Source organism: Lissotriton helveticus, chromosome 5_1, assembly GCF_964261635.1.
Source record: "Lissotriton helveticus chromosome 5_1, aLisHel1.1, whole genome shotgun sequence".
Taxonomy (NCBI): Eukaryota; Metazoa; Chordata; class Amphibia; order Caudata; family Salamandridae; genus Lissotriton; species Lissotriton helveticus.
In genome coordinates, this window is record NC_136065.1 from 936,424,432 (window position 1) to 936,445,405 (window position 20,974).

The following is a 20,974-nucleotide window of genomic DNA, read 5'->3' on the forward strand; positions in this document are numbered from 1 at the left end:
TGAGCCGGCGTCCGTGGAGGCGGGGGCGGGCCTGGCGTTGGCTGTTGCCCGGGCTCCGTCGCTGTGCGCTGGAGCTCGTGGGTTGCTGTGGGGCGAATACGCGCTGGGCTGGGGCCTGTATGGTCTAGGCCGCGGGGCCTCTTGAAGTTGCCCACATTGCTGCCCTGCATGTCGGAGCTGCCTCTCGCAAATCCAGAATTGAGAGCCTGTCCCCCGGGTGGATGGCAGGACAGGCCTGAGTCCAATGATTGCAGTTGGGGTGTCAAGCTGTTGGGAGACTGCGGCTGCTAGCGCTTGAGTCCTGGGCCTTTTATCTTGTGTGTACTTCAACTCCCCAACGCTTTTCCAACATTTACCTACTGATAGCTGTGGGGTGGCCACTCTGGCTGGTGGCTTGGTGTCTGTAGGCTGCCTTGTCGCGGAGTGGAGCGCCCTTGCTGGGAGGTGGTGCTGTCTCTGGCTCCCCCGGCCTGTATGGCTGTGAGTGACTGTCCCTGGGCTCGGAGGAGTGAGGACGAGGCCTAGAGATTTTAGGGCTCTTCTGTGCTTGCCGGTGTGTGAACTGTCAGGTGCCTTACTGTACTGCCTGCATATCCGCCTCTGCCTTCATCAGCTGTGTGGGGTGGCAGATTGACTTTTGATATTGGCTGGCCTGTCTCTCCCATGCGGACATAGGGCGGGATCTCTGCTGCTGCCTGAGACGCGGGGACCAGGTCCGGGAGCCCACAATGGATTTGGCTTAGTGGTCCCTGTTTTAGGGGGTGCATTCTATTCCTGTGCAGGAGAGAGCTCCAGTTGACGACATCATGGGCAGGACTGACAAATCACAGCCGCGTCTAACTTTTGAGACGCGAAAGACGCCTAAGCCCCCCCACAGAGCCACCTCGGACTCTGAAGCAGATGCCACTGGGGCTGAGCGACCCACCCTGGAAACCACCCTACTAGCTATGCAATGCAGCCTCCAGGCTATAGAAGGCACGATGGCGGCAATAAATCATAGCTTAGACCACATGTCCTCTCAGCTTGAAAAACAAAATGCCCGAATGGGAGAGGTGGAACAACGGGTGTCAGCTGCTGAAGATGGACTGAGTGATGCCGCGGGGAAGGCTTTGAACGTGGAGAAAATACTCTCCCTCATCCAAGCGAAAAATGAGGATTTGGAGGCCCGCTCCAGGAGGAACAATATACGCATTATAGGGCTGTCGGAATCCACGAATGTGGGGAAAATGGAGACCTACTTTGAGCGCCTGATCACCGAGATTTTTGGGACCACGAACTTGTCACTTATGTTTATCATCGAACGTGCTCATCGCTCCCTTGCCGCTAAGGCGGTCCTGGGGGCGCCGCTGCGCCCAATAATTGCTAGGGTGCTCAATTACAGAGACCTTGACTCTATCCTGCTTATGGCCAGGGAGAAGGGGACTATTGAACATCAAGGGAACACCCTAACTTTTCCCCCAGATTTCACCATGGCTGTGCCGGCGGCTCACAGGGAGTTTGGGGCTGTAAAGAAATTTCTGCAAACTGAAGGGGTCCTGTATGCCATGCTATACCCGGCCCGCCTGCGGATAGAGCCCGACAATGCCTTTAAAATGTTCACTACTCCCAAGGCCGCTATGGATCACGCTAAACAGTTGAAGAAGTGGCGGCGCGAATCACAGCCGACCTCTGAGAGCGAGGAATGAGGGGGAGGATATCACTATTAACATGCCACAAACTGCATTATGATGTATGAGTTGTGTGGTCATGGGTTTCTTTAGGGCTTATTTTGTCTTACATGTGGCTGTGACAGAGATAATGTTTTCTACAGGTACTGGTTCTTTCGCATTTCATCTATGGTCGCTCTCTGGGGCTTCAGGAAATATTGGTTGCATTATATTTAAGGAACTATTGCTGTTTGCTTGGCCACCTCCTATCTGATAGGGGGACAGAAGTTCTCAACACCCCCCAATGGGTGTACCCCACATTTGCACTCTGCTGTTTGTTTTTGGTTGGGGTGGGAATGTCCAGGGGTGGCATGGCTTTGGCGAGTTGGGTGTGCTGAAGTGGGAGGGGGGTTGGAGTACTGGGTGGGCGGGGGGGGGGCATGTTGAGGGGTTGCGAAGTCTGAATTGGGAATGTACTGTGCATTTTGCCCTTTGGTTATAGGCTTGCAATAACTTGCTTATCTTTGTTTGGCTTGGAATGTATGATCTTGCACTGTGGCAGCTTTTTACATTATTGTATACCACCGAGTATGAATAGAACTGTTCGTTTTCTCACCTGGAATGTGCGAGGGTTGAACTCCGCAAAGAAGATACGGTTTGTCTTCGCCTATCTGGATCGTATGCGAGTGCAAGTGGCCCTACTACAGGAGTCCCGCCTTAACGTGGAATCGGCCGGGAAGTTGGGTGCACGATGGGCGAGTGTTAAGGTTGCGTCCTCCTATTCTAGGGGGGTATTGGTGCTAGTAAAAAAGGGAGTCCCATTTACAGCGATTCGAGAGGAGCCTGATGAGCAGGGACGAGTGGTGCTCCTCTATGGTTGCTTGGGAGGCATGAGTGTGTTGCTGGTGAATGTGTATGGCCCGAATGTGGATGACCCGTCTTTCTATTCCGATGTGTGGTGCAGAATCTCTGCTTTTCCTCCTTCGGAGATTATCGGGGGGAGATTTTAATATATGCTTAAATCCAATGCTAGATAGGTCAGCTGGCAGTGAAGCGCGCCCTAAGCAGGCTTCCGAGGCGCTCTGTGGTATCTGTGATGCAGGGAACCTCTATGATGTGTGGAGATGTCGCCATCCTGATAGTAGGGAGAGTACGTTTACATCCACTGTACATGGGTCCTAGTCCAGATTGGACTTTTGGTTGCTATCTGGGACTGCCTGCTCGTGGGTGAAACATGAAGCGCGAACTCTGTCAGATCACTCTCCGGTGACCCTGGACCTGCAGGTCCCCACGTGTGAACGCCCGCCTTATTACTGGCGCTTACAGCCCTCAGAATTGGCTGACCCGGTATTTAAACATACTGTCACTGAGGCGATAGATAACTTTTTTCGTGAAAATGAGGGCACTGTCGATAGTGCGGGGGTGCTGTGGGAAGCCTTTAAGGTTACTATCAGAGGGGTTTGTATTGGCGCCCAGGCAGGAGTGCTGCGAGATATCCGGCGCTGCATTAAAAAGCTGGCCTCCGATATCTCCGCACTTGAACAGGAATATGAACTTAATCCATCTCCGGCGGCGTTGGCAGCAATACGGTCACTTGACGAAACGGTGGATCAGGAATTACTCCATTGCACTAGCTGCAAGATAGCTCGATATTATGGGGAGGGGGGCGCCCGAGCAGGTCTTTGGCGCAGAAGTTAGCTGCGCCTAGAACCCAGGAGCATATTGCGGAAATGTTGGATTGCGACGGTGAACACCACTACTCCACTCCTGAAATCAGTGACACCATTGTACAATTTTATACCCAGTTATATGCCGCCAAAGCGAATCGGTCTCCTGAGATCAATGCATATCTAGGTGATGTAGCATTGGGCTGGCTATCTAACACTCACCGATAGTATTTGACGTTACCGTTCGATGAGGAGGATGTTAAGATGGCTATAATGTCGCTGCTGACATGTAAGGCGGCTGGAATAGATGGTCTGCCTAGCAAATTCTATAAGGCGTTTGTGCATGCCCTTGCCCTGCGGCTATTGGAAGTATATGCGGAGGCCTACGACTCGGGGTCGCTGCCAGCTTCCCTTCGAGAAGCCTTGTTAGTGACATTGTTGAAGCTTGACAAAGTTCCGAACAAATGTGAATCGTATAGGCCGCTCTCTATTATAAATATAGATGCAAAAACCCTTGCAAAAATGATTGCAACTCGGATGCAGCCGTTGGCTCCCCTCTTGGTCTTACCCGACCAGTCCAGCTTTGTCGCGGCGCGCTCCACAAAGCACAATGTCTGAACTATTTTCTCTACTTTACATTACTTTGACCCCGAATTCCAAGCTGTGGCTGTTTTGCTCGACGCAGCGAAAGCCTTTGATTCTCTACAATGGCCGTACAAAGCGAATCGGTCTCCGGCATATAACTGGGTATAACTACGGCAATGCCCTCTACCTGGGGGCTCCCAAAAAAGTTCTGTCAAAGCTCCAGACAGTACAAAATACCGCCGCCCGCCTCCTTACAGGAACCCATCGCCGCTGTTCAGCCAAACCTGCTTTGAACGCCTTGCACTTGTTGCCCGTTCAGGAAAGAATAAAATTCAAAGCACTCTGCACTACTTATAAAATCCTGCATGGTAAGGCCCCACCAATCCTACAAAACCTCGTCACTCCTCACACCACCAAAAGAACGCTCCGATCCTCAAACTGCAACTTAGCTTTTGTTCCTAGAATTAAGAAAGCCCGTTCTGGCGGTCGATTGTTCGCATATAATGCCTCCAAACTATGGAACACTCTACCCCCAGACATCAGAGCCCAACCCAACCTCCTCTCATTCCGCAGAGCACTTAAAACTTGGCTGTTCCCTTAAGACTCCACTTACATCTGGTTCTTGTCTTTCAACGCTGGGACACTCACGGGCAGCCATGCGCTCTACAAATCGGTAACAAAAAAAAACAAAAAAAAAACATGTTCACGGTTCTGCTGCGGATGGGCTTTCCCCCCTTCTTTTTACAATGGATTAGGGTACTCTATGACGAACCAGTAGCCAGGGTGCACGTGAATGGGTGGGTGTCCTCGCAGATCCCGATTAGGGCCTGCACGAGGCAGGGATGCCCACTGTCAGCTATGCTATTTTCCCTTGCCCTTGAATAACTCGCCTGTAAGCTTCGACTGCTACACGTTGCGGCTGCGTTGCGGTTTCGTCAGAGACCGCTGGTAGTATCATTATACGCGGACGACATGTTGCTCTATGTACGTGAGCCCAGAGGTGTACCTGCCTGAATTACTTAAGGAATATATCAAGTTTGAGCGCTTTTTGGGCCTCGGGATCAATTGGTCAAAATCGGTGGTGTTCCTCCCTTACCGCTCACAAGAAGGAGATCGCCTTGGAATTCCCGTTAACCTGGACTTCGGACCCTGTAAAATACTTGGGAGTTTGGATACATAGGGACCCGGAAGTAGTGATCACAAGTCTCACTGAGAAAGCTGAGAGATGGGCTCATCTACCCCTTTCGTTAGCGGATCGAATTGCGGTTGTTAAAGTGACCTTTCTCCCCAAACTATTATATTTCTTCATTAATATCCCTATTAAACTGAACATGGCACTCTTCAAGACCCTCCAATCTGCGATAACAACATTTGTGTGGGGCGGGAAGAAGTCCCGGTGTAGGTGGAAGCTTCTGGTGCAACCGTTTGAGTGGGGAGGCTTCGAGGCTCCGGACTTTAGACTATATTATCTCTGCGCCCAGGCTCGTTCGCTCATTATTGGCATTTCCCGCAACGCTTTCAGCCCCATGTGGCTGTAGAGGCGGATGCGGTGCTCCCAATGGTGGTACAGGCGGCGACTCTGTCGGGCGGCACGGGTGGCCCCCGGATGGAGATTAACCCTGTCCATTGTACGGCTTGGCGGCAACTGGCAGAATGGGCCCAACTAATGTACCTCTATGCCCCGTCGCTGCCCCTGGCGTCTCATCCGGACATATCAGCTGCGCGTGAAAAGCGCGCCCTAAGCGACTTGGCTGTGGCGGGAATCACACGGCTTGGGGATCAGTATGAGAAGGGCCGCTTCAAATCCCTGCAGGAGGTACAAAAGGGTGCGAACAGGGGTTTTATGTTCGGCTTTACATATGTGCGTGTGCATCAGGCCATCAAGACTGCGTATCCGGACTACCCGACCGAACCCACTACTTTAAGGGCTCTACAGGCGATGTTGGGGGGTGAAGAACGACAGGGTCTAATCACTAGACTATATAATGCATCGCTGCACGAGCGAGAACAGCGGGATCACCCCTCTTTTGTGAAGTGGCAGGGAATACTGGGAGATGCTTTCACCCCTGATGTGTGGCTTGCCTGTTGTACACTTACTGGCAGTCTGACAGCTAACTGCAACCTGAGAATAATACACTTTAAATTTCTGCACCAATTATATTACACCCCGTTACAGCTCTTTCGATATGGATTGCAAGAGAATGCTAATTGTATGCGATGCGGGGTGGCAGATGCTGATTTCATGCACGTGGCGTGGCAGTGTGGGCGAGTGTTTGCCTTCTGGGAGGAAGTGGCACAGATGCTAGCAGGAGTCGTTCAGGAACCAGTACATTGCACCCCAGAACTCTGTCTACTAGGGTATGTGAAACGTTTCAAGCCCTGTAACAGGCGAATAGTTGCACTGTCCACCCTGTTTGCAAGGAGAGCTGTGGCACAATGTTGGGGTGCAAGGGCTGCTCCGACCAAAAAAAAGTGGCTCCGTGATCTATTGTACTGTAAAGCTCAGTTACAAACCTATGAAGAGGAACTTCCTGAAAATTCACGTCCAAAGGACTTCTGGGTCACGCTAACTGCATACTTGCTAACTCGCCCGGACTTAGTATGACTCTATCTGTATATGTCAGTGCTGGTTTCTTGTACAGGCTCACGAATCGCCATCCACACAGTTTCATGGTGAGAGTACTTCTCTGTCCTATAGTCTTTATTGGTGGACTACTTACGACTTTGCTGCAGGTTGCCTTCCAGGTCTTTGGAACATTAGGTTTTTGCTTTCATTGCCTGATGTTACTATGCCATGTGTACATTTCTCATTGCTTTGATATTCTATTTGTATCAGTTTTGGGGGCGGGTGGGCGGCAACAGGGAGGGGGGTTTGTGTTTTATGGGCGGTTATTAATGGAATACCAGTCATGTCTATGGCTGTTTCTATAATTGATGAAAAATCAATAAATAAAGTTTTTTTAAAAACAAAAACATTTCCCATCAAAATACAAAGTCGCAAGTCACATTTCTAACCATGACTGGAGTTAGAGGGTGAGATATTGACTTTTATCTATGCACACATATCCCCACCCTTTACATCCTCGCACCTACAACAACTTGAGGCATGGAATTTCGAGGCAACACTTACCATCACAATAATAGGGAAACTTGAACATTACTATGAGGAAAGAGTTGAATATATGTAACAAAAGTGGGTCTGGCCCACTCTGATAGATGCTCTGAGAAGCTGGCACCCAGCGACATGGGAGTACACGTACTTCTCAGTGGAGCATTCCTCTTATTCTCGCCTGGACCACTTCTTGCAATACAGGGACAGGAGTCCAGAACCTCCCTTGGATATCTGATCGTGCACTAGTCGAGTTAGTAATTGGTAGAGACCGGAGACGGGCACAGGAAATGTAGAGGCCCACTAGAGGAGGTTTCACACCCCCTGAAGGGTTTTGGCAGTGGTAAAATATAACGGCCTCAGAACCTCGCAGCATATATGTGGAAACACCTCTCTTACCTCACACTGCCTCATCATTTGGAAGTGGGAGAGGATATAGTTTATACAGGGCAGTTGCCTGTTGATCTAAGAGAGGCAACAGTTGTAATCTGCCCAAAACCTGGTCGCTCATTAGATAGGGACAGCTCAGACCACCTCCTCCTATTTTCCTTATAAATGCGGAAACATCACTATACACGTGGCAGCTGATCCACAACTGATAGGGGAGCTGAATCTGGCCACGGTGCTCCCTAAAGTCTGTGCCAAACCTTTGCACTGAAACTCGCTGCTAGACAGAGTAGCCCTTTTTAAAAAGGTCTTAGTTTCTAGGCTGCTATGAGCCCGTGAGGCATATCATTATATTATCCCTTCGCCCATCCTTGTGCGTTCCTGTAGGCACATAATTCACCCAGAGACCTCAGGATGGTGGTTGTACAATTATATTATTGTGAAGTTAAACTGACTGTTCTCAATGTCTGGCTACGTCGGCAATGTGGATTGCACTTCAGAATTTACCAAATTAGTGGTGTTTAACACACTTTGTTGGCCTCATACCAACCACTTTACTCCAGGCAACTAAAGTGCTGTTTGACTGTTGGCAAAAAGTAATCAGATTGATAGGATGTGCCAAAGTGAGTGGGTCTCAGATTTGGATTACGCTGGCATATCCAGAGTGAGGGACATCTGGAAGACTGGCTCTATAAAATCCTTTCAAGAACTTTCAGAAGAATATTAGCTCCAAAATCCCAATTCTGTAAATACTTACAAGTGTGGCATGCTTTAGGAGATTACAAAGAGTCCCTAAGTGAAGTGCTGCAGTATACCATATAAGACACAAAACTGACCATTTTCCCCCTGGGGAGGGGGAATCTGATCTCCGTTGTATAGATGCCTGGCAAATTATACCCCAGACAGCCTATTAAGAGTTCAAGAAGTCTGGGGGGTGGATAATGGGATGAAAATTACTGAAACCAGGAAAGAATGGCAGCCCATCTACACGCAGTCCTAGTTAAACTTAAATTTCCAGTATCAGTATGCTTGCAAAGTTTACTACACACCACTACAGCTCCAGAAAATTGAGGAGATTGCATCACCAAACTGTTTAAGGTGTAAGCTGGAAAATTTAGATTTTATTCATATCACATGATCATGCCAGTGATCCAAAAATACAGGTCCAGAATCATACACATATTGTTTGAGGCGCTACACATCCCCATTGAACATCGAAACTCGTCCTGTAGGGAATAATGGAGGAGGAATGCAGTGCACAACTGGGTTGGGTTACTTGGTGACTAAATAGGAAATTGTTAACTATTAATTGGCTGCTTTCAAGGGCTCCACTGAATAGCTGGGTGGGATGGTCAGATGCACAGTGATAGAAAGAGGACAATACCAGCCATGTGGCTGCCCCCACAAGCACGACAAAATATGGGGTTTCTGGATCTCTCAGTTGGCCTTGGGATGCGAATTAGAAATCTGTTGCACTCAGACACTTCCTCGAAGAGTGAAAGTACAGAAGGACGTGGTTATAAAGTCAAAGAACCGAATACAGGTTATGTGTATTGTGTGCCTGATATTTGTTTGGTTAATGATAGATTCATTAAAGATTTATTTTTTTATAAAAGGTAGCATGGTCAGAGTAGATGGGGAAAGTTGTGGTTCATTATTACTTACTAACCTTCTTGCATCATTGGGATCTTGTACATCAATGTGCCGGATATCCTTTCATAGTGTATAGTTTTCTAATGACCAGTTTAAAATAATCAATGGAATGCATTGGTAATAATGAACTTGTGTCATGTCATCCCTTCCAGCCTAACCCCAAAGCTTTTTTATTTCTTGATGGCTAGCATGTTTCTTTGAAGTTCTAGAAATGTAGGCTTGTTTTCAAAGTCCATCATAATATTTGTCAGATGGAATCCTTTCGGTTCCTGCATTATGTGTCATTTTAGAAAGACTGACTACCTGTATTTGTTTTATGGAGTTGTTATGAAAGAAGTAATGGTGTATAATGCTTCACTAATTCATGTAATGCTTTCTTGCAGTTGAACTTGCGATGATCATGGATCGCTTGTACGGAGGCGTTTGCTATGCTGGCATTGACACAGACCCTGAACTGAAGTACCCAAAGGGGGCAGGCAGAGTGGCTTTCTCCAATCAGCAAAGTTATATTGCTGCTATTAGTGCTCGCTTTGTACAGCTCCAGCACAACGATATTGATAAACGGGTAAGTACTAGTTTAGAGAATGAATTATTGCAGTAAGTTACTGAACTACAGGTTAAAAACCACATGCATACAAAGCTAGACAAAAATACAATGAATTATATATTCACGGTTGTCGATTCACCAAAATGCCAGGGGTGGCAGAAGTGACAACACATATACTTTCAACTTAAAGACATCAGTGAAAGTGACATCATATGACCCTTGTCCTTTATTTATTTTCAGTAAGACCTGTCACATGATTAGAAAATCACTGAATTTCCATAATATCTCCATGGTTAGTATAACAGTATAACACGGTAACATTGTGTATTTTAGATACCACCAGTATTATGGTGCTGACCTGATCTTTGAAGTTATGAGGCATAATACTTGCCCTTTATAGTGAGCAAGCAAGCAAGCCTAACCTCTTCTAGGGGGTTTTCTCTCCCGCAAGAATAATTTGAAAAGATTTAGGTGAAAATGTGGTGCAAACTACTAGCGTGGGAAATACTATCCAACCTGATTCAGGATTTGCATTAGATCGTATTCCAAAGTAACACAAAGTTGCAATGTGCGCTACATTGTGTTTCTTTGCTTCAAGGGGGAATTCCATGGATGGTGCATGAGCCTTCCCATGCATCCACCCCTGGGTTTAGATGCAAATCCTTATCTTCAAGCATTGGTACATAGGAGTTTGTGCCAAAATCTTATGCCATCTAGAGGCAGGCAGTGTAATGAGGATAAAGGTTTTCATTGCTCCTTGTTTTTCCAATTTTGCGTATACGCTTCATTGTACAGCACACATTCGAGGTGCAAAAAGCCTTAAAGCTTAGTTTGTGTAAGGAAGGGATCCCTTCCAGTACAAAACCTATGCTTCAGTGAATGCATTCACCTTTGCACTATGGTGCAAGGGTGTGTGCATTGGCTTATGGCTGCCAAAAGTTTACCAGCACACCGCAAAATAAAAAATGCACCATATCTTGGTAGATATGTATTTTTTTTTCTATCCCCTTTGTGCAGAATTGCCTTGTGTCAAAAAATAGTACATCTTGGCCTCCGTATCGTACAGTCTCACTCTTTACCTGTTATTGACACTCATTCTGTTTTCCTCACGCACGTTTTCCAATTCAAACACACATGCTCACTCATACAGATGCTCTCTTGCAAATAAGCATGCTCTCACCTGCAAGCACACACAACATACATAGTTTTTGCATACCACAGCTTCCACCAAAGGTCCCTCTCAAGTTTCGTGTGCTGTATTTTTTTTACTACATTAATTGTGAATAGAAGAATATTAGTCACTATTAGTATAATGAAAAGCAGGCCGAAAATAAGAAATGCATATCCCCACCCCCAGCCCTGTGTTCTTGCGAAATCTGAGGCAAGGGGTCGCAAATGCATACCAGGGAGCGCAAGGAGCAAGCCAGGCTGCAGCCCTCAAATGACATCCATGCATAGATGTCTGTTAATTCAGATGCAGAATGGCTGATCCTTCTACCACTAACCCTTAGAGGACTATCAATGTGAGGCTAAGTGTTTTTATCTTGGTGGTTTTAATAAGAGCCTATAAATGCCTTAGGGAAGACACTGCTGATGACTGATGTGTGTGCATTGATGTTATTATGCCATAAGATAGTTACTTGGTGGGTAATATATATCGGACAATCAAGTCCATAGGAAAAATTGGCCAATCTAACATTTTCCCTTGAACTGTTATTGCTTTTTAATTGAATAAGGTATATCTGCAACGGAAGAGAGCAGTTCATAGGAAAATGTGACTATTATCTGTACAGCATTATCACAAGCATTATCACAAGTGATCACCATATTCACCGTTACCGCAGCCCCTCCAACTCCCTTCTGTAGAAACATACTGGCTCTTCTGGGAAACAGGATACACGAAAAGGCTTCACATTAAATCATGTGGTTGCTTCCACATTGCTGTCAACTGCCTCTCTGCCCATATCTGGAATTGTTTGAAGATTATCTAGAGAAACTGTCTCATCGCCCTCCATTTTCATCATAATGCCAGTTTACTGACTAACTCGCTTATATTATCTCTGCAAGAATGCCAAGTAGGAACTATCTTCCCGAGTGATGTGCAGGCTAAGAACTCAATGCTCCTGAACCTGTGTAGGAAACCCAGCTCTGTGTTGGAGTTACTAAACCATGCTTTCCATCTTAACCTTAAACACCACTTAACAAAATCTTTTACCAGATAAGCACCATAGGATCTGGCAGTCACAACAGCAACCATACCATGCAGTTTCAACACCACCATGAATCTCCCTGTTACTCCATTTAATGCAGGTGATTGCATTAGGCCATTCTCTCATTTAGCATCTCCATTTTATGTCCAACAGTGTCGCAAGGATTTTTCTGTCAGTGGTACATCTCTCCTGGGAACAAATGACCATACTGCCCCTTTAAAAGTACCACTGCCTTTCACGCCTGGATCTCGGCAGCCCCCACTAGATTTCAGATTGTTACAGCACTTTTCCCTGGCTTTTTTGGGTTTTTAAACAAAGAGAGAGTGCCCCCACTATCCAAGATACAGGGTAGCATATACAATAAATGTATCAAAAGACATTTTCTCCTGGATCACGACATCAAGAATAATCCACACTCAATCAATCGAAAGGCGTTCAAATATCCTCAACTATTAAACCATGACCCAAAAATCAAGTATAAAGAATTTATACTTGATTTGATGCTTCTGTATTTTCTGCTAAAATCGAGGAACCTTGAAGTCTAGCCACAAAAGTATCTACAGACTTTGACAACATTGATTCAATCAAATTAACTTGGTTATGCTGATTTAACGTTGTCACTTGTATTGTCTCTCGTTTTTATGTTTATTGAACTTCACATTTCATGCATATGAGATCAATTATTGGATTGTTTTTAACTTTTGAAAAATTATTGTGTTTTACATGATCAAAATGGTTTTTAAAATAAATGTGCTTTTGATACATACTATACATTCTTTATAATTGATTTTTGGGTCCTGGTTTAATAGTTGGTTTTTTTGGGGGGGGTATTCAAACTGCTTTATTGTGCATTAAATACAGTACACTGCTTCTGTCGCCCACACCCCGGAGGTCGGCAGCGCTAAATGCAAATGCATAAACCATGCCCTATTTGATGTAACACAGCCATGTAACCGGCATCCCGGGGGCCCGGTGGCGTATGATCTCTCTAATTTGTGGGCATCCGATATCCGGTGCAATGGAAAAAACAATAAAGAAGGATGCAATGCAGTAGAACAGTTTTTTTGAGTAACGTTCTTATTCCCCTATTCCCAACAGTAAACAAAACCAGAGAGGAATCGTAGATCCTTTCGAATTAAGAATCCTGAGTCAACACATAAAATAATGGTTCGTTGATCGTTCTATGCCACACATTGAGCTGTCTATAGTAGCGACCTTGCGTGTGCGCCTGTAATGCATCAGTCTCGCGCACTGAACCAAGGGGGCAACCCAGGGTGCTGATATGGGAGCATGGAATGAGCAGGGCCGCCAATGCTGTCTAGTGGGCAGATGGTCTGTGGTGTTGTCTACATGTACAGTGTCCCAATGGTGGTAAGCAGTACAGCGTTGTGTAGGGTGATGATCTGCAGAGGAAAGCTCAGAGTATCGCGGCAGGGAAGGATAAATGCTTCCCATGCACCCTAGCATGTATAGCTCCCAGCCCCAAGTGTCATCAGGGAGGCTGAACATTTACGTGCCTTCATTCTGGAGTAGCATCATCATCTGCCTGGGCCAGCAAATAGTCAGTCAGCGGGCTCCAGATATCCTTCGGGTGACTAGGGATAGGTAATAATTCAGCAAATGTAACATGTTGTTCTCTTCCAGGGGATACTCATTAATAGTCATAAGCACTGAATTATCTCCGCCCATGAGCGGGAACCCGGAACACATAACAATATACATATATATGTGTAAATATATCAAAAAGTACATTGTACTAAAATAATTATACACATATACATGTATAACAACCATAATATGCAGCCTAACATATACACATAGGCTAATAAAGCCAACCTTACACACGTTCTGAAGCATGAAAATATGCTAAATATAAATGCAATAAACAGGCATGAGCCCAAAATGCATTTCATAACCATGAAAAACTTTTATTTTCATCAAAGAACCTGTTGTAAACAGTTATTAGCCTAAAAGGCTGCATATGAAAAATTGTCTGTGTACAGAAAATCAGACTGGCATCCTGCCTTTCAGGCCCCAGAGAATCTGCACACTTTGCCTTTAAGGCCTCTAGGAGAACTCTGTTCCCATCATGCACCACAGGTGACAGTTAGGTCAGTTCTTTTTTCCGGCTTGTTCTGTGAGGAACCTGGAACTTGAGCTCTGCTCATTTGTAGTATTTTCTGTCAGAAGTTGGTTTTTTCTTACCTTTTTTTGACAAAAGAATATTTTGGTGGTGTTTTCTATCTTGTTCTGACTAACTGTTGGTATTTTTTAGTCAGAATGCCACCTTTATTTTACAAATGTCCTTCCTGTGGGAAGAAGATGTCTAAAACGGATCCACACTCTGTTTGTGTGGTGTGTCTTCCAGCTTCTCATAAGGTGGAGGATTGTTATCACTGCCTCAACCTTTCTAGTAGAACTTTAAGAGAAAGGGAGAAAATGAGGTTGCTGGGCCTTCTGGAGAGAGAAAACCGTGGCATTGTCGACGTCGAAGAGGGCTCCGTCGACGTAGAGGACTTCGCCGGTGAGGCACGGTTCAGCGCCGAGGCGGTCGCCGTCGAAATCTCTTTCGACGTCGAGACATCTGGTGTCGATTGCTGTAAAGACGACGTCGGGGGTGCCATGTCCGACGTCGAAGGCTCGTGAGAAGTCGACGTCGAGAGAGAGGCGTCCGACGACGAAGAAAGGACGACGTCGAAGGAGTCGACGTCGAGACCTAAAAAGAGAAGATCAAGGTCTCCATCGCGACATAGGTCGATGTCGAAGTCTGCTTCGGGCTCGAAGCATGGAGTGTCTAGGTCTCCCCCACCCGAACATGGGTCGGCGTCGAGACTATCCAGACCGGCCTCTCGGACCTCAATTAGGTCTTTGTCGAGGTCAGACATCAGTCCAGAACATTTGTCTTCTCCGCGTGACCAGCAAGACGACAGGTCTGCGGTGGGACAAGAGGTAGTGCACCAGGACTCGTCTGTGGTGGCTCATTCGGGCTCAACCTCAGGACAGGTGTCGGATGATAGACAATTGGTGCCCAGACAACGGACTCCATCTGGCTCATTGTTTTCTGAGCACAGTGTAGTTTCCAGAGCCTCCAAGTCTTCCACTGGACTGAATATTGTGCAGGTGTCACCTGAGGCTTCACCTGAGCGTGTAGGGCGGCCTAGTAACTTGTCTCCGAGGTGGCTGGAAAGCCTGAGACATTGGAAAATGCGTCCAGATGTAGGACTGATGGGGATGAGGGCTCCGGTCCCTCAGACGGAGCTGCATAGATCACGCTCTAGGTCCTTAGTGAGAGAGAAATCACGTTCACGGGAACGAATGAGGCAGCGATCGGCAACTCCTCCGAGGCGGAGTAGGTCTCCTTCCTCATCTTCTACGTCTTCGAAGTCTTCTTTAAGATCTTCCTATAGAGACTATTCTCCCACAATCACATCTACTCCCCCTTCCAGAGTGTCTCCAGTGGATGATTTGGGCACATTTAATGATGTGTTGTGTCGTGGGGCGAATAAGTTCAAGATCAAGATGGCAGTTCCTCAAATAGCAACGTCAGTCATCTTTGAAACCCTACATCACAAGACGACTGGTAGACCTCTTCTGCCGTTAGTGCCCGGATTAATAGAACCAGCAATGAGAACTTTCTTAACTCCGGCCACGGTGGGTTCTGGTCCTTCTAGGATTGCTAAGAAGTACAGGGCTCCAGCAGAGGATCCTTTATTTTTGCGTTCTGACCCTCCTCCAGATTCACTTATTGTGGCGGCAGTCAGAAAAGCACATTCTGCGGCATCTACCTCTTCTGCTCCACCTGAAAAGGATAGTAAGAGTATGGATTCCTTGGGGAGAAGAATGTGCATCACCTCAGGTTCGGTCATGAGAGTGGCCAGTGCGTCAGCCTTATTGGGTCGCTATGATCGTCTGCTCTGGGACTCAGTGACTCGTTTTGCAGATAAACTCCCTAAGGAGGATCAGAAAGACTTCCTGGAAATAGTGGAAGAAGGAGGATTGGTGGCTAACCAGAGTATTAGTGCGGCTGCTGATGCGGCGGATCTGTCAGCTCATGGTTATGCACATGGTGTTTGTGCTAGACGTACGGCTTGGCTTCGCCTTACGGGACTTAAGCCAGAGGCGCAGAGAAAGATGGTGAATTTACCTTTCAATGGTTCGACTCTATTTGGCTCTCACGCTGACGACGAAATGTCTAAAATGAAAGTGGAGTTGGACACCCTGAAAGCTGTCGGTCTTGAAAAGAAAAAAGAATTTCGACGTCGGGGTAATTTTCATCCCTTTGACAAAAGATCTTTTCAGCAGAGGGGCCAACAGTCGAATTGGTCCTCGCAAAATCAAGGCCAGAATCAGCAGAGGTCGCAATTTCAACAGCGACGACCTGGGCGAGGCAGAGGCAATGGAAACAGGCAGCAATCCTCTGCTACCAAGCAGCCTCAAAAGCAATGAACGGATGCTTCCTCCACAACCGTGTGCCACTCCGGTTGGAGGAAGTATTGTGTGGTATCTGGACGAGTGGAAGCAAATCACAAAGGACAGATGGGTGCTGAGTATTATTCAGAGCGGGTACCTTTTGAGATTCAAGAAGCCCCCTCCTTTCATTCGCCCCTTAAGGATGGTTCAGTGGAATATAAGGCGCTTGCAGCAGGAAGCGAACGTCCTTCTGAAAAAGAACGCCATAGAACCAGTACCATCTCCACAGAGAGGTCAAGGCCTGTACTCTCGATTTTTTCTCGTACAGAAAAAAGGTCCAGCTACGGAGTTCAGACCCATTCTGGATCTGAGAGTATTGAACAAATTCATTCGGAAGGAGAAATTTCGAATGCTGGCTCTTCATCAGATTTTCCCTCAATTACACCAAGGGGATTGGATGTGCTCCATCGATCTGAAAGATGCGTACTTTCATATTCCGGTATCCAGAAAGCATCGCAAGTTCCTCAGGTTCCAAGTAGGGGTTCATCATTACCAGTACTCAGTACTCCCTTTTGGCCTGAGATCAGCTCCCAGAACATTTTCAAAATGTATGGCGGTAGTGGCAGCTTGTCTTCGAAAGAGACGGATTTTCATATATCCGTACTTAGACGACTGGCTTCTGAAGAGTTCATCCCCATCGCTACTAGAAGAACATCTATCGATATGCCTCCAACTCATGTGCAAGTTGGGTCTGCAAGTCAACTACAAGAAGTCCATAATGAATCCCACCCAGAAAATCCACTACCTGGGTGCGCAGCTGGACACAGAAAACGAAAACGTGTGTCCTTCGGAGGAGAGATGGTCATCTATCAAGGCGAAGTGCGTGCTTCTCCTCCAGTATGCTCGTCCGACAGTTCGGCAAGTATCCTCTCTCCTGGGGTCCATGGCATCATGCATATTCATCGTGCCAAACGCGCGTTTGCAGATGCGTCCTCTGCAGCAGTGTCTGGAAGATCAGTGGAAACAGAGTACGGGACGCTGGGAGGATCGAATTCATCTCCAACAGTCGGCAAGAGATTCCATTCGGTGGTGGATGAAGAAGGCACACTTGATGAAGGGAGTTCCTTTTCATCAGGACCCACCAACGCAGACTCTCATCACAGATGCCTCTCTCCTTGGTTGGGGGGCACATATGGGCCCTCTTCAGGTACAAGGACTATGGTCAGACTTCGAGAAAGGATATCACATCAATCTACTCGAACTCCGAGCGGTCCATCTTGCTCTCAAGTCTCTGGCTCCATCTCTACAGACTCGGTCCCTTCTGGTACAAACAGACAATACCACAACAATGTATTATCTAAACAAGCAGGGGGGTACCAGATCCAGGACTCTGTCCATAGAAGCCCAGACCATCTGGCATTGGTTACTTGCAAGGGACCTGTCCATAACAGCAGTTCACCTACCAGGAAGTCTCAACTCAGAGGCAGGACGGCCTCGGCCGAGACTTCGTCGAAGCGCACAACTGGGTTCTCAACGAAGACGTCGCGCACAGCATTTTCCAGGCTTGGGGAACACCAGACATCGATCTGTTCGCAGACGCGGCAAACGCAAAATGCCCCGTCTTCGCGTCCAGGTTTTCCCAGAAAGGGTCTCAAGGGAATGCCCTTTTGATAGACTGGTGTCAAAATTTGCTGTACGCCTTTCCACCGACACCGTTGATACCAGCAGTGATCAACCGGATGTACAAGACCAACTCCAGAATGATACTGATTTGCCCGGAGTGGCCACGCCAGTGGTGGTTCCCAGATCTCCAGTTGTCCATCAGGCCACACAGGAGATTGCCTTGTCGCCCGGATCTTCTGTCCAAGCAGCAGGGGCGAGTGTTTCACCCGAATCTGCCCTCCCTGCGCTTGGCAGCATGGCTCCTGAAGTCATCAGTACAGACATTTACAGCTGAATCCGGAGTGTATGAACATTCTTAAGGAGGCAAAGCGGCCTTCTACAAGACAATCCTACGGATTTAAGTGGAAACGCTTTTACCTCTGGTGTCAGAGTAAAGGTCTTGATCCTATTCATGGTCAAGAACAGGTGATCTTGCCTTATCTTCTTTACCTTGCTGAGTCTGGTTTGCAGTTTAGTTCTATCAAGGTCCATCTTGCTGCAATAACGGCTTATAGAAAATCGCCTACACAGATATCGTTTTTTCGGATGCCTGTGGTGAAGGATTTTCTAGAAGGGTTAAGGAAGGTTTTTCCTCCAGTCAGGTCTCCTTCTCCACCTTGGGAGCTTAATGTGGTATTGACTAAGTTGATGGGTCCACCATTTGAGCCCATACATAAAGCTTCTTTGCAACACTTATCTTGGAAGGTAGCATTCCTGGTAGCCATCACTTCTGCTCGTAGAGTGAGCGAGATTCAGGCTCTGTGTTGCAAGGAACCATACACAGTTTTTCATGGAAACAGAGTGGTGCTTAGGACTCATCCTGCTTTTCTACCAAAGGTGGTGTCGGATTTTCATGTGAACCAATCCATAACATTGCCTACTTTCTTTCCAAACCCTTCGAGTCCGGCTGAGCGGACTTTGCATTCATTGGATCTAAAGAGGGTTTTGAAATTTTACTTAGATAAAACAAAGTCGTTGAGACACACGGACCGTTTGTTTGTGAACTATGGTCCTACGAATACTGGTTTGGCAGCATCCAAGAGATCCATTTCTAGATGGATAGTGTCATGTATCTTACTGGCTTATCAGCTAGCCCACAAGTCTTTATCAGGTAGACCTAGGGCTCATTCTACGAGAGGGAAAGCTGCTACCACGGCTCTCCTTAGGAATGTGGCTATGTCAGAGATATGTAAAGCAGCTACTTGGCGTTCAGTGCATACGTTTACACGTCATTACTGCTTGGATTCTGATGCGCAGGTTGATGCACAAGTGGGACAAGCATCACTCAGAAATTTGTTTGCTGTTTCTACTTAAACACTGTGTTGTTAAAAGTGCATCTATGCATTTTTCTGTTCGCCCGCTTCTAGTGGGTATGAGCTTGCTACTCTATTCAGTGCTTATGACTATTAATGAGTATCCCCTGGAAGAGAAGGATTAGTTACTTACCTGTAATCCTAGTTCTCTTCCAGGGGTATACTCATTAAAGTCATAAGCACACTCCCGCCTCCCCGGGCGAGCAGTAGCATTGAAGTTTTTTCAATATGTATTATGAAGTTTTTAAGTGCAGATTCCTGCTAAAAGTTTACTGTACCGTACAAAAGAACTGACCTAACTGTCACCTGTGGTGCATGATGGGAACAGAGTTCTCCTAGAGGCCTTAAAGGCAAAGTGTGCAGATTCTCTGGGGCCTTAAAGGCAGGGTGCCAGTCTGATTTTCTGTACACAGACAATTTTTCATATGCAGCCTTTTAGGCTAATAACTGTTTACAACAGGTTCTTTGATGAAAATAAAAGTTTTTCATGGTTATGAAATGCATTTTGGGCTCATGCCTGTTTATTGCATTTATATTTAGCATATTTTCATGCTTCAGAACGTGTGTAAGGTTGGCTTTATTAGCCTATGTGTATATGTTAGGCTGCATATTATGGTTGTTATACATGTATATGTGTATAATTATTTTAGTACAATGTACTTTTTGATATATTTACACATATATATGTATATTGTTATGTGTTCCGGGTTCCCGCTCATGGGCGGAGATAATTCAGTGCTTATGACTTTAATGAGTATACCCCTGGAAGAGAACTAGGATTACAGGTAAGTAACTAATCCTTCCTGATAATTAGTCATATCCGCCATCCATTCCTTAAATTTAGGTGCCCTGCCACGGCCCCATCGACAAGCTACTCGGCGCTTTGCAACTATAAATCAACAGTGGCCCAGTGTGCCCTGGGACAGGTTTATTTTCTTTGAAAAACAACCGCAAAGGTGCACCACAACAAGCAAGATAATAAGTGCAAATGGTATTTAAGCACAATGAAGAAATATTTCATAAAGAAATGTTGTTAGTCTTCTTTTATTCTTTAATTTTCAATTTGCAGTGAAACATAAACAGCCGACGCGTTTCGTCCCAAGCCGGGACTTCTTCAGGGCTTTGAGTTTATAATACGTCGCTTTTGGAGACAATGTAGAAGGAACCGGAGTCCAAGGATTGCCTTCCCAGATACTTTAATCCTGATGTGTATTAGTTCGTAACCATGTCGAATTAAGAGGTTTGGACTGTAAACATGCTACTAGGCGAAGAGGGCAATGCTTATCAAAAGTTCCTGAGTGGTGAGCACGGTCTTGCCACCTTAGTTGTATACCTGTCTTAAGTCATCTACTGAGTGGTCTATAGATCTAGTGGTGGACTGGAGGTCCTATTTATCCAAGGGAGAGGGGTGTAGGCACTGTGTTCCAGCAGGTCGTTCCTGATAAAACGGCCGGCGTCCATCTACAACCCTCGTTCCACCGAAACACCCACAGCGAGGTTTATTTTCTTTGCCTGGCAGCAGAACTGCATCACTTGGGCAGCATCCGTGCGGTGGGTATTGTAGCAGCAATGGATGTAGGGATCCATAATATGGCAGCCAAATTGGCAGATTCCAGTCCATAATTCAAAGTAACCAACAGATCAAGTGGGAATAGAGCTTTTCAGGAGGATCTTGAGTGAGATGTTATGTGCTATGGCCAGAAGCCGTGTTGGCTGATGGGATTAGTGCCAAGATTTCCAGGGCTGGAATGGTGGAAAGAGTCCTGTTTAATGACTTCTTATTTT

At 46.4% G+C, this 20,974-nt stretch overlaps 1 protein-coding gene across 15 annotated transcripts in view; it reads left to right on the forward strand.

The window, feature by feature from the left end:
• CPEB3 (cytoplasmic polyadenylation element binding protein 3) overlaps positions 1-20,974 on the forward strand; it is a 1,058,629-nt gene that overhangs the window by 955,872 nt on the left and 81,783 nt on the right. For all 15 annotated transcript variants that reach the window (XM_078643412.1, XM_078643411.1, XM_078643415.1 and 12 more), the window contains one exon: positions 9,431-9,612. In XM_078643412.1, coding sequence (XP_078499538.1) covers positions 9,431-9,612 — 182 coding nt within the window. The remainder of the gene's footprint in view (positions 1-9,430; positions 9,613-20,974) is intronic.